General features: G+C 42.1%; 1 protein-coding gene across 1 annotated transcript in view; it reads right to left on the bottom strand.

Moving 5' to 3' along the window:
- Positions 1 to 12,026, bottom strand: part of trpc7b (transient receptor potential cation channel, subfamily C, member 7b) — a 77,189-nt gene that overhangs the window by 63,915 nt on the left and 1,248 nt on the right. Inside the window, exons 3-4 of the mRNA XM_058797029.1 lie at positions 11,207 to 11,327; positions 4,675 to 5,058 (exon numbers count right to left, since the gene is read on the bottom strand). Of these exons, the coding sequence (XP_058653012.1) occupies positions 4,675 to 5,036 (362 nt within the window). The 5' untranslated portion in view covers positions 5,037 to 5,058; positions 11,207 to 11,327. The remainder of the gene's footprint in view (positions 1 to 4,674; positions 5,059 to 11,206; positions 11,328 to 12,026) is intronic.

The raw sequence follows: 12,026 nt of genomic DNA, 5'->3' as shown, positions 1-12,026 counted from the left end.
TGCCCCCACATGTAGCGGAATGACAATAAAGCTCAACTTGACTTGACTTGACTTGACTTGAAGAATGTCCCAACAGCACCCTAGTAACCACCCCGAACACCCTAGCAATCACTTAGGAATGCCCTAGCAACACCCTAACAACCACCTAAGAATGCCCTAGCAACACCCTAACAACCACCTAAGAGTGTCCCAGCAAATGCCCTAGTAACCACCCCAAACACACTAGCAACCACCTGAGAATCCCTTAGCAACGCCCTGGAAACTAACTAGCAATACTCTAGCAACAGCTTGGCAACCACCCACAATTTCTTCAGAAAAAGTCAAAGTGTAGAGTAGGTTTGCAGTGATGTTTAGTCAGTCAGGTGGGCCAGCGGTCGCCTGATACTCTGCTCCTCAGAGACGAATAAAAGAGTGATGTGATAAAGAGACACCAGAAAGAAGATAACACAGCGCTCTGACACATCAAACACACACAAGAGCAGCTGAAAATGGAAGCCACTCAAACAGTGTGGACTTCCCTGAGGGACATAAAGGGGAGAGAGAGAAAGATCCCTGCTGAGCACAGTGTGTGTGTGTGTGAGGTCATCAAGATACGTCTGTCTCTTTCACACACACCCTTACAGGTGCACAAACTGCATGTGTTTGCATAAAGTCTGTGTCTGATTAAATGTGACCGATATCAGTGGCACCAGCTCTAGCACAAAACGGAGTTGCATAAATAACAAAATATTTACTTTTTCTGAGGAAAATGTAAGCACTGTTTAACTTTTATGTTGTCCATGCAATACATGATTCATTCTATAAACCAATGTCAAAAAAATGACCTTGTGTCACTTTGTTGCTAGGGTGTTCTGGGTGGTTGCTAGGTGGTGATTTACTGACTCCAGAGCCCAACTCCAAGTCTATATGATATTCTGGTCTCTAGATACAGTAGGTATTTCTACACAGATGTGATGCAATGCAATGCGATGCATAATGCCAAATAATGTCCAAACTCACTCCACTGACCTGTTACTGTTTTAAAACCAAATGACTTACAGTGAACATCAAACTGGCACAGGAGGAAATATTTAACATCCAGAAAAATTTCACCCAGTCATTTTAATGACTATATTATATGCTTGAGTCTGATCTGGCAGTTTAAGATTAACATGAGTGAAATTTAAACAGGGATTGAATTATGAGTCCATCCATATGAAGAACATATGGAGCTGATGGACACACTCTCGCACAGAGAAGGAATAATATGCAAACTTGGTCTGTCCTTTCATCCTACTGTACTGTAGATCACCTCTCATCTCTCTCTTGTACTAGCATCAGCATAGAAATGGATTTTTTTGCTCTTCATCAGCACAAAGAATGAAAGGAGCAGCTGGAATCACAATGAGAGAGGAAGACTACAAGCCAGAGGAGTGAGACAGATGAAACAGAGCGGAAAGAGCGAGATAAAAGAAGTGATGACCCTCTTTACAAACGCTTTGAAATGACGGAGCTACTGTTGATATTTTAAACTGGGAGGAAAATAAACAAAAAAATGAGGAACAGGAAGCTGTGACCATGAAGTTACTGTTTTCATTCCAGACAAGAAGAAAACAACTATCAAGCACCCTAGCAATCAAATGACAAAAGCACATAACAAAGCTAATCAAAATTTAACTCAATTTAAAATTAAATAAATAAAAAAATAAACTACAATATAACAATTCTAAAATACACTTGAGGTGACCAGATCCTATTTACTATAACACAAAAACACATAAGAAGCTCGATTCTGAGGCAGCATCCTGACTAATATGTCACCCTACATAGTGCACTTCTCATGTGAAGCACATGAGACACTACTCACAACCAATCTAATTCAATTTGACTTGCTAATCTAAATTTACTGTACTCTAAGCACAAAAATACCACACAAACATACATAAATATCTGATTATATAGTCCATTTAGTGATAGACTGAACTATTTTTAGCAATACTCCTTCTGTAATTTTCTTCCATCATGGTTTTATGGATCAGAAAGGGTTTTGTAGTTGGGCGTGGCTTATTCAAGCCAATCTGAAACGTGGGGCGGAGCCATTAAATGAGTGAGCATTTATCAAAGTAAATGCATGATCTTCTCCTGGCTAAGTTTCACATAAAATAGTGTGAGTATTTTTTAATGAATGTCAACAATATTTTGTAACACTCTGAATAAACAAAAGTGAGGAAAATACTCTTTCACTTTCATTCTTCTTATGTTATTTAGTTCTGATATAATAATAATAATAATAATAATGTATAGTATTTATATTTTACTATATAAAATAATAAATATTATAATGTATATTATTATTAATTTCTACTTGTAATTATTATTTGTTAATTTTTTTTATTTAATTTTTTTTCACTATTTTTTAGCAGAATAAAAACTGATTCAGTCTGGCATTGTTCTCCCAAACAGATCCACACCTATTTATTCTATTTATTAAATTACTGATTATTTATTTATTCATTTATTTATTTATTATTTATTTTTGGATTTTTTGATTTTAGATTTTTTGATTTTTAGATTATGTTTGGTCATGCGATTTACTTCCATGTTGAATATGAAAGCTACATATGTAAATAGTAATTCACCCCAAAACAAACAAACAAACAAACAAACAAAAAACACCCTCTTGTTGCTTCAAACCCATGAGTTTCTTCCTTCCATGAAACACAAAATAAGATATCCTGAATGTCCACACAAAATGGACCTCAACAGCAGTCATAAATGTAATTTTTTATTTGAAAAAAAGATGAATAAATAAGCTTTCCATTGATGTATGGTTTGTTAGGATAGGACAATATTTGGCTGAAATACAATTATTTGAAAATCTTAAGAGTCTGCAAAAAAGTCTAAATATTGAGAAAATCGCCTTTAAAGTTGTCCAATGCATATTACTAATCAATAATTAAGTTTTGATCTATTTAAGGTAGGAAATTTTAAAAATATCTTCATGGAACATGATCTTTACTTAATATCCTAATGATTTTTGGCATAAAAGAAAAATCGATCATTTTGACCCATACAATATATTTTTGGCTATTGCTACACCTGTGCTACTTAAGACTGGTTTTGTGCTCAAGGGTCATAAATATTTTCTATATAATGAAAATGCATGGTGACCAGGGAATGTCAAGCTCCAAACATGACACAAAAAATCCTAAAATTTTGGTCTGTTTCTCACACAAATATTTGTTATTGCTTCAGAAGACTTGCAAACAAGTCGCATGAACTACTGTAATGGTACTTTTAGGAGCATTAAAAACTTGGTTTCTGTATGAAGAAAACTCAGAATAAACATTCATCAGTTTCTACTTTTGTGTTTCAAGGAAGACATTGACAGCTTCAGACGGACATAATGGTGAACAGATGATGACAGAATCGTTATATTTGTGTGAACCCTGAAAATGCTTTTGGAAAATACTGTAGCTCCAGCCATGTTCAAGTCAAGTCTCATATGGAGATTGACGTGGAGATTAATGAAGATCTGATTCTGCCTGCAGTATCATTACCACTGGAGCGGATCGGATGATGACACAGACGGCTTGTCTGGAATATTTTGGCAGGTTATTATGTTGTTTTCACCTCAGGCTGCTGGCAGCGTCTTGAGACCAGAATCAAAACTACAAACACTTTTCTCATACCTCCATTTCTTTCAACTTGCACACACTTCCAGGCAATTATCAGCTATAAATCAATATAATAAATGGAAAGTTGTCAGATATCAACATTTAAAGACTTATTGTGGTGATTTGGCCATGTTTCCAGGGCCGTGTTATCCTAATGCAGCTAACATGGGCTGCAGCCCGGGGCCCCGAACACTAGGGGGACCCGAGGTAATTCTTTTGATTGGGGGGGTTTGATTTTGGTTAAGGGGGCCCCCAAAGCTGCGTTAGCCCAGGGCCCCGCAAGGGCTTAACGTGGCACTGCCTGTTTCTCGCACCAACTCAACGGAAAAGCGATCAGCGCATGCGCATCACACTGGAGAACGTCAATCAAGAAACTATTCTTCTGTCATAATACCTTAAAAAAATAAAATAAAAATCAGATCACTGATTCTACCAAAAATTGTCAGCCAGATAATAGATAGGCCTACTACAATCAAATAATAAAACTTAAAATAAAAAATGGGCTAAAACGTGCGCCGCATCTTTGTGCTTCAAAACGCCACTCACACGATAAAAACTGAGGTGCTAATGACCAAAAACCTCAAGAAGCAACTTTAAATACATTTAAATACATTAATAACATTAAAGATACATTATAAATTAATAGACAACTATTTATTATTATTATTATTGTTATTATTATTATAGGATAACTTGAATTCAAAACTAGCCTAAATGATTAATAAATAATAATAGCCTAAATAAATAAAGACAGAAGAGCAAATTACAGAATAAACCTATATAAATCTATATCTAAATTCACGGTAAAGTGAAAATATGCCGTTCTTACACTAAAGACCCATTTTTACTTCATTCTATTCTTAAAAATTACTTTGGATATTAATTAGGCCATACTACATTTTGACTTGAATAACCAAGTTAACGGAATGATAGGTTACGTTACCACACGAAGCACAGTTTTAGGGTTATTCAAACATTTCACAGAGATCCCGTTATAAGATCTGAAGGTTGGACTCACGTGTCCGGTGGAGCGCAGATGTGCGGGGTCTCGATCAACTCCTCCGGGCTGCGCGTCTCATGATCGGCTCTTTGTGGCGAGCGCCGTCGCTGTCCGCGGTTCTGGAGACCGTCGCGCACCGGAGACGCGGCGCAGCATCGCCCTAGACGCGCCGGCGAGCGCCCGATCAAGTCCAGCGGATCGCGGGGAAAGGCGTCTCTGGGTCGCGAGTCGGTGCGTGGAAGTGGCGCAGATGCCCGCCGCTTCAGGGGTCTCGGCGGCTGAGGGAGACGAGTCTGACCGGCAGGAGCGGGAGAGGTGGTGGAGGAGAGCGGGGAGGGGGAGGAAGAGGAGGCACGGAACCCCTCGCCTTCGTCAGACATCGGGAGAGCTCGTGTTCCGCATCTGGTGAAGACAAGGGCTTCTTGAAACTGAGACGCGCAACTTCAGCAACAAGTGGGGAGCAGAGTTTTAACCTCAAAACACACCCAGTGACACGCACACACGCACACGCTCAAATGAGAGCTTGAAACACTACATAGACACTAGTGTGGCTTGAAACACTAGACACAAGTATGTGCTTGATGAACATTTACTCATCCGAATGACTTTCTTTCTTCTGTGGAACACAAAAGGAGATGCAACAAAAAAATGTATGAGCTGCTCTTGTCCAAAAAAAAAGATTTTCGTTGAAAATCTTACTTGACAGTCACTGTTATTGTACGCAAAAGAGGAAATCACATTCTGAACATCTTCAGAAGTGGTTTGTCATTGAAATGAACTGGTTGTATTATGTTAAAAGAATGTTAAAATTCACTCAAAAAATGAAAATTTGCTGAAAATGTACCCTCAAACCATACAAGATGTAGATGAGTCTGTTTCTTCATGGGAACAGATTTGGACAAATGTAGCATTGCTTCACTTGCTCACTAATGGATCCTCTGCAGTGAATGGGTGCAGTGAATGAGAGTCCAAACAGCTGATAAAAACATCACAGCAATTCGCAAGTAATCCACATCACTCCAGTCCATCAATTAACAATGTGTGAAGTGATAAGCTGTGTTTTTGTGAGAAACACATCCATCATTAAGGCATTTTAACTACCATTGCTTCTGGCGAAAATATAAATCCATAATCTATAATAATGCTTTCTCCAGTGATTAAGGCCATTCCCTGTTGTCCTCTCACATTAGAATCCACCATCATATATGTTTTGAACTATTTTAGCTTTTAAACAGTGCTTGATCTGTACCTATTTCTCTCCTGATTCAGACAAGACAACTTCACTGGAGGAAGCATTATTATGGATTATGGACTTGTATTTTAGCTGGAAGCGACGGTCTGAAGACGCTCTGGGTAGTGAAAACAGACAGAAAATCTATCCATCAAATACAACCCTATTTTTTATTCTCAACCACAAAACCCACCAAGTTCAAACACTTACTCCTGTAACCTAAATAAAAACTGAATGGTTAACATTTGCAATTGAGTCCAAGGACTTTAATCAGAAAGAGTGACCAGTGTGTGCTTGTGGAAACATATCTAGGTGCTTTGGTTCAGAGGTGAAATGCTTCATGGTCAAACAAACACTTAAAAGCTCAGTGACTGCTGAACAAATAAATCAACAATGTCAGGATTATTGACCTGGAAATGTCAGGGTTTGCAGAAATGCAGACCTGTGCAGTTTGGTTTTAAAATACAACACTGCAAAATGATCTTACTCTGTATTTTTGACTTGCTTTACAGTACAAACATCTAAACATTCTTAAATCATGATACATGTTCTTGAAAGGCAAAACTTGTTTTCTGAAAAATCTAAATTAAGTGAACGGTCAAAAAATAAACTTGTAATTGTAAAGCAAATTGTAATTTTTGGGTCCCACAAGACTTTATATCTTATCATATATTGCTTCTCAAATAAATGTTTAGAAAATAAAAACTTTAACAACCCCACTGGCAGATTTTATTTTTGTTGTTGTTTTAGGAAAATGGATGACGCCACCATTATTAAGATGTTCCAGCTCGGAGCCACTCTCCACCATCCCGTAGACCTCCCAGACACCACGGGATTGTTTTGGAGAGAGGCCATTTTTCGGTGTCTGGGAAGCGTCCAGGCCCGAGCCGGAACCAACCGGTCAGTCGCGGCTCCCCCTCGTCAGCCATCATCCCCGACTGCTCCTCACCAGCCGCCGTCCGCGGCCCACGAACTCCCGCCGACAGAGAGTATGGCAAGCCCGCCGCCAAAACGGAATATGGCAAGCCCGACGACTAAGAGTATGGTCAGCCCTCCTGCACCTCCGCTGGTCCCGTCCAGCCCTCCTGTGCCTCCGCTGGTCCCGTCCAGCCCTCCTGTGTCTCCGCTGGTTCCGTCCAGCTCCTCGCTTCAAGAGCGCCCCCAAGAGTCCGCGCCACGAAGGCGCCTCCCTAGCTCCGCGCTGCCAGAGCGCATCCAAGAATCCGCAATTCCAGAGCACCCCCAGTGCCTGCGCAATGAAGGTGCCCCAAGAGTCCGTGCTTCCAGAGCGCATCCAAGAATCCGCGCTTCCAGAGCGCCCCCCAGTGCCTGCGCCACGAAGGCGCCTCCCTAGCTCCGCGCTTCCAGAGCGCCCCCAAGAATCTCCATGGCCTCCCGAGTCCCTGGATCCGCCATGGCCTCCCGAGTCCCCTGACCCGCCATGGCCTCCGGACTCCCCTGACCGGCCATGGCCGCCGAAATCCCCAGACCCGCCATGGTGTCTAAGTGTCTCCTGTTCCGCCCTGGATGCCTCCTCAGTATCCCTGTCCTGCACCGGCTTCCAGGGCGCCCACCCCCCCTCCCTCCCCGGTGGTACTGTTACGGCGCGGGACGCGCCTTCCGGGAGGGGGAGGTACTGTCACGTGTCTACCCGTCTGAAGTTCCTGTTTGTCCTTATTTGGTTTAGTTCCCCTCCTCGTTAGTTAATTATCGTTTCATTGTCCCCACCTGATTTGTATTATGTTGTTTGCTCCTTTTGTTCTCTACCATTTAAAAGTCCTCAGTTTTCCCCTTTTCTCTGTCCAATCTTAAGTTATTAAATGGGAAAAGTGAGTTGATGCTGTTTCGTTCTCCTGTCTTTCATTTATATTTTCTCTACAACCACGCACCCGTGACAGATACTGAGTAATTTTTTTTTTTTTTTTTTTTTTGCTGTGAAAATACCTACCTAAAAACCAACAACACCTAAAACCGACACCCAACACCGTTTAAGTCAAATCAGCTATTGCATGCTGCTTTTTGTAACAGATACTGCTTCAAAGCAGCGTCACGGAAAACAGTGCCAACAAAAAGTCTATAGCAAGTAAAAACCATTGTTTTGAAGACGAGGATGAAACCTTGGAAAGAACCTTGGAAACCCTGAATTAACAAAGCAAATGAGAAAAAGACAGAAAAACAACTGGATGCTGCTACTGTGATTAGAAAGACAAATGTAAGAAATTAAATATTCTGAGCACAGCAGAGAAGATGATTAGAGTGTTTGTGATGGTAAACAGGTATGTGTGTGTGTTCACATGTTTTTTGTGTGTTTTGTCCAGGATATCTGATCGCTTCAGGTCTCTTCCTGGGTCTTCTAGGAACATCCGCGGGGATTAATTGGACACAATCACACGCACTCACACAATCAGACACACACACAACACACAAACACACGCAAGCAGAGAGCCTGAGCTCCTCCTGACACTGAGAGCGCAATCACTCGACTTCCTACTGAAATCAGGAGGCATAATGTTCCCTCTCCTCATCCGTATCACTCAGAAAATCTATTTCACACTGTTTCTCACTGCAATCAATATTTCAGTCTCAGGGGAGGAGTCAGTGTCAGGGGCGGAGCCTGGACTAATGCAGAACACACACCCTTCTCCTTTAAGGGCGTGTTTGATATTGATTGACAGCTATGATGAGTTCCACGTCTCAACAGCAAAAGAGAGAAAGTCCACAGGTGTGTGGACTTTCTCACACACACACACACACACACACACACACAGAGGTGGGTAGTAACGAGTTACATTTAATTCGTTACATTTACTTGAGTAAATATTTTGGGTAACTAATACTTTTAGAGTATATTTAAAAATGGTTACTTTTACTCTTACTCAAGTACATTTTTAGTGAAAAAACTGTACTTTTACTTCGTTACTGTGGGCGACGCTCCTCTCGTTACTTTATCTTAATAACAATCTCAACAATCACTTCACAGACAGCAGTGACACACGGAGCCTGTGGCAAGCTATTCAGACTATCACAGACTACAAGCCCCCGCCACAGGCCTGTGATGACGACACATCCCTCCCAGATACACTCAACCACTTTTACTCACGGTTTGAAATGCTGAATGACACACCTGCACAAAAACTGCCCACACCTCCCAACGACCAGGCGCTCTGTCTGTCTCCAGCCGACGTAAGGAAGTCCCTATCTAGGATCAACCCACGCAAGGCTGCGGGTCCCGACAACATACCTGGCCGTGTACTGAAAGACTGTGCTGCACAGCTGACAGATGTCCTAACAGATATCTTCAACACCTCGCTGAGCCAGGCAGTCGTCCCCACATGTCTCAAATCCACAACAATCATACCGGTACCAAAGAAATCACCTGTGTCCTGTCTAAATGACTACCGTCCCATAGCACTGACTCAATCATAATGAAGTGCTTTGAGAGGTTAGTCATGCACAACATCAAAACCAGCCTCCCCAACACACTCGATCCGCTCCAGTTTGCATACCGTCCGAACCGCTCTACGGACGATGCAATTTCCTCCACCCTCCACCTGGCTCTTACCCACCTAGAAAATAAAGACTCCTACGTTAGAATGCTGTTCATTGACTTCAGCTCAGCATTCAACACAATAATCCCACAACAGCTCATAAATAAACTCAACCTGCTGGGCCTTAACAATTCCCTCTGTAATTGGATCCTGGACTTTCTAACCGGAAGACCTCAGTCAGTCCGTGTCGGCCACAACACCTCGAGCACTACCACACTGAACACAGGTGCCCCACAAGGCTGTGTGCTCAGCCCACTGCTCTTCACGCTGCTGACCCACGACTGCACTGCCAAGTCCAGCTCCAACCACATCATCAAGTTCGCTGATGACACAACAGTGGTAGGCCTCATCAGCAACAACGATGAAACGCACTACAGAGAGGAAGTGGCACAGCTGGCTGAATGGTGTGGCACTAACAACCTGTCCCTCAATGTGAGTAAGACAAAGGAGGTTGTGATGGACTTCAGGAGAAACTCCGGTGATCACCCCCCACTGACCATCGACAGCTCGCCTGTGGAGAGAGTCAGCAGCACTAAATTCCTGGGGGTGCACATCACAGAGGATCTCACCTGGACCACCAACACCATGTCACTCTCCAAGAAGGCACAACAGCGCCTACACTTCCTCCGCCGGCTGAAAAGAGCAAGTCTCCCTCCACCCATCCTCACCACTTTCTACAGGGGCACCATTGAGAGTGTGCTGACCAGCTGCATCACTGTCTGGTACGGGAACTGTACTGCAGCAGACCGCAAGACCCTACAACGGACAGTGAACACCGCTGCAAGGATCATCGGTGCCCCTCTCCCCTCCATCCTGGATATTTTCCTCACACGATGCTCCAGCAAAGCCAATAGTATCGTGAAGGACTCCACACACCCTCCCACAGTCTCTTCCAGCTCCTACCATCAGGAAGACGGTGCCGGAGCATCAGAGCCCGCTCTGCCAGACTGCTCAACAGCTTTTTCCCCAGGCTGTGAGAGCCCTGAACTCTAATCACCCGCCTCTCTGAACCCCCATACAATCCCCCTACCTCCTGTAACATGTAACGTGCAATTCAAGTGTGCTACACACAGGTGAGTGGGCCTGTACAAACCACCTGTAGTAGCACACTCTCCTCCTCTATGCGCACTAATCACTTTTCACACACACTGCTGTGTGTACACAAATCCACAAAAAGAACTCCGTAATATATGTATGTTTACATGCTCATGCACTACAAATCATCCTGCACTGTTCCCCAGCCAGCTGCTTGAACTCAATGTTTCTCCTTGCACATGTACAGTACTTATCTGAAGCATTCGTATAGTTTGTATAGTTTGTATTTTTTAGTTTGTATAGGTACTTTTTTATAGATAGTATATTTATAGTCAAAATCTATCAGTAGGATAGTTGTGTATAGGTTTATATTGTCTTACTCCATTGTTGTATGCCTGTATTTATGTAGCACCGTGGTCCTGTGAGGCACGACATTTCGTTCCACTGTATGCCCTCGCATGTAGCGGAATGACAATAAAGCTCAACTTGACTTGACTTGACTTAATGCAATTCAAGTTAAAAATCCTTTAATTTATTCCAAGCGCGCTGTCTACTTTTTTCCTGGGCAATGAGCGATGCCCGTTCGCGAATGATTCATTCTTTTGAGTCGATTCTGTTCGAAGGCTTGATCAAACCAGTTGGCATGACCAGTGAATCGATTCGCGAATCAGTTTGAATGATTCATTCAGTTCCCTGCCGCGCACAATAGCATCCAGCTGCAGCCCCGCAGACTCACCTCCGGCTAGACACCAGTGGCTGGACACCAGTGGATAGACAGCCTACGTCATTTCCATTTTCTCCGTCATTTCCGTTTCACCGCTAATTTCCGTTTTCACCGCTGGATGCAATAGCATCACCTATGGATAGACAGCATATTTATTTTCGGTTTTCACCAGTGGATAGAGAGCATTCTATAAAAGCTGTGTGCAAATTGAAATATGATCTTTATCATATCTCTTTACTTAAAACAATTCTCAATAATATACTTAATATTATAACATCAATAATTCATGCAAACTGCATTCACAAGAACCACCTTGAAAATATATATTGTTCAGATCATATCACTATTTTTTGTGACTTAAATTCAGCCTAGATCAATGGACTATAATGTTTTGTCAATACAACAGACTTGTACATGTTAATTGCCCACAGTTTTTTGCCTTGCCCATTTGGATATTCAATTCAGATTTTTTTTTGTAAATGTAACCACTTCTGTTTTTAAAATATACGTAGATTCACATGATCAGACAATTTACCAAACAATCCAGATCAAATTAACACTTCATGGTTTTGCAATATTTATTGGAAATTACACAATCTAATTAGTAAAATTAGACCATCAGAATGAAGATGCCACAGTCAGGCCCGTAAGGTTGTGGGGGAAGTCTCTATTTCAAGAGAAAATAAACAGTTGACCAAAAAAAAAAAAAAAAGGCAAAAAAAAGTCTGGGCAATGCTCAGGAAATTCAGGCTCTGTATAAAACCCTCGCAGGTCTCCACGTCTTCCGTTTCCACAGTACCCCACCCAGTCTTTGAAAAAACATCTGCAATTT

This window comes from Onychostoma macrolepis, chromosome 14 (genome assembly GCF_012432095.1).
Source record: "Onychostoma macrolepis isolate SWU-2019 chromosome 14, ASM1243209v1, whole genome shotgun sequence".
NCBI classification, from domain to species: Eukaryota; Metazoa; Chordata; class Actinopteri; order Cypriniformes; family Cyprinidae; genus Onychostoma; species Onychostoma macrolepis.
This window is presented reverse-complemented; position numbering and strand designations above follow the sequence as displayed.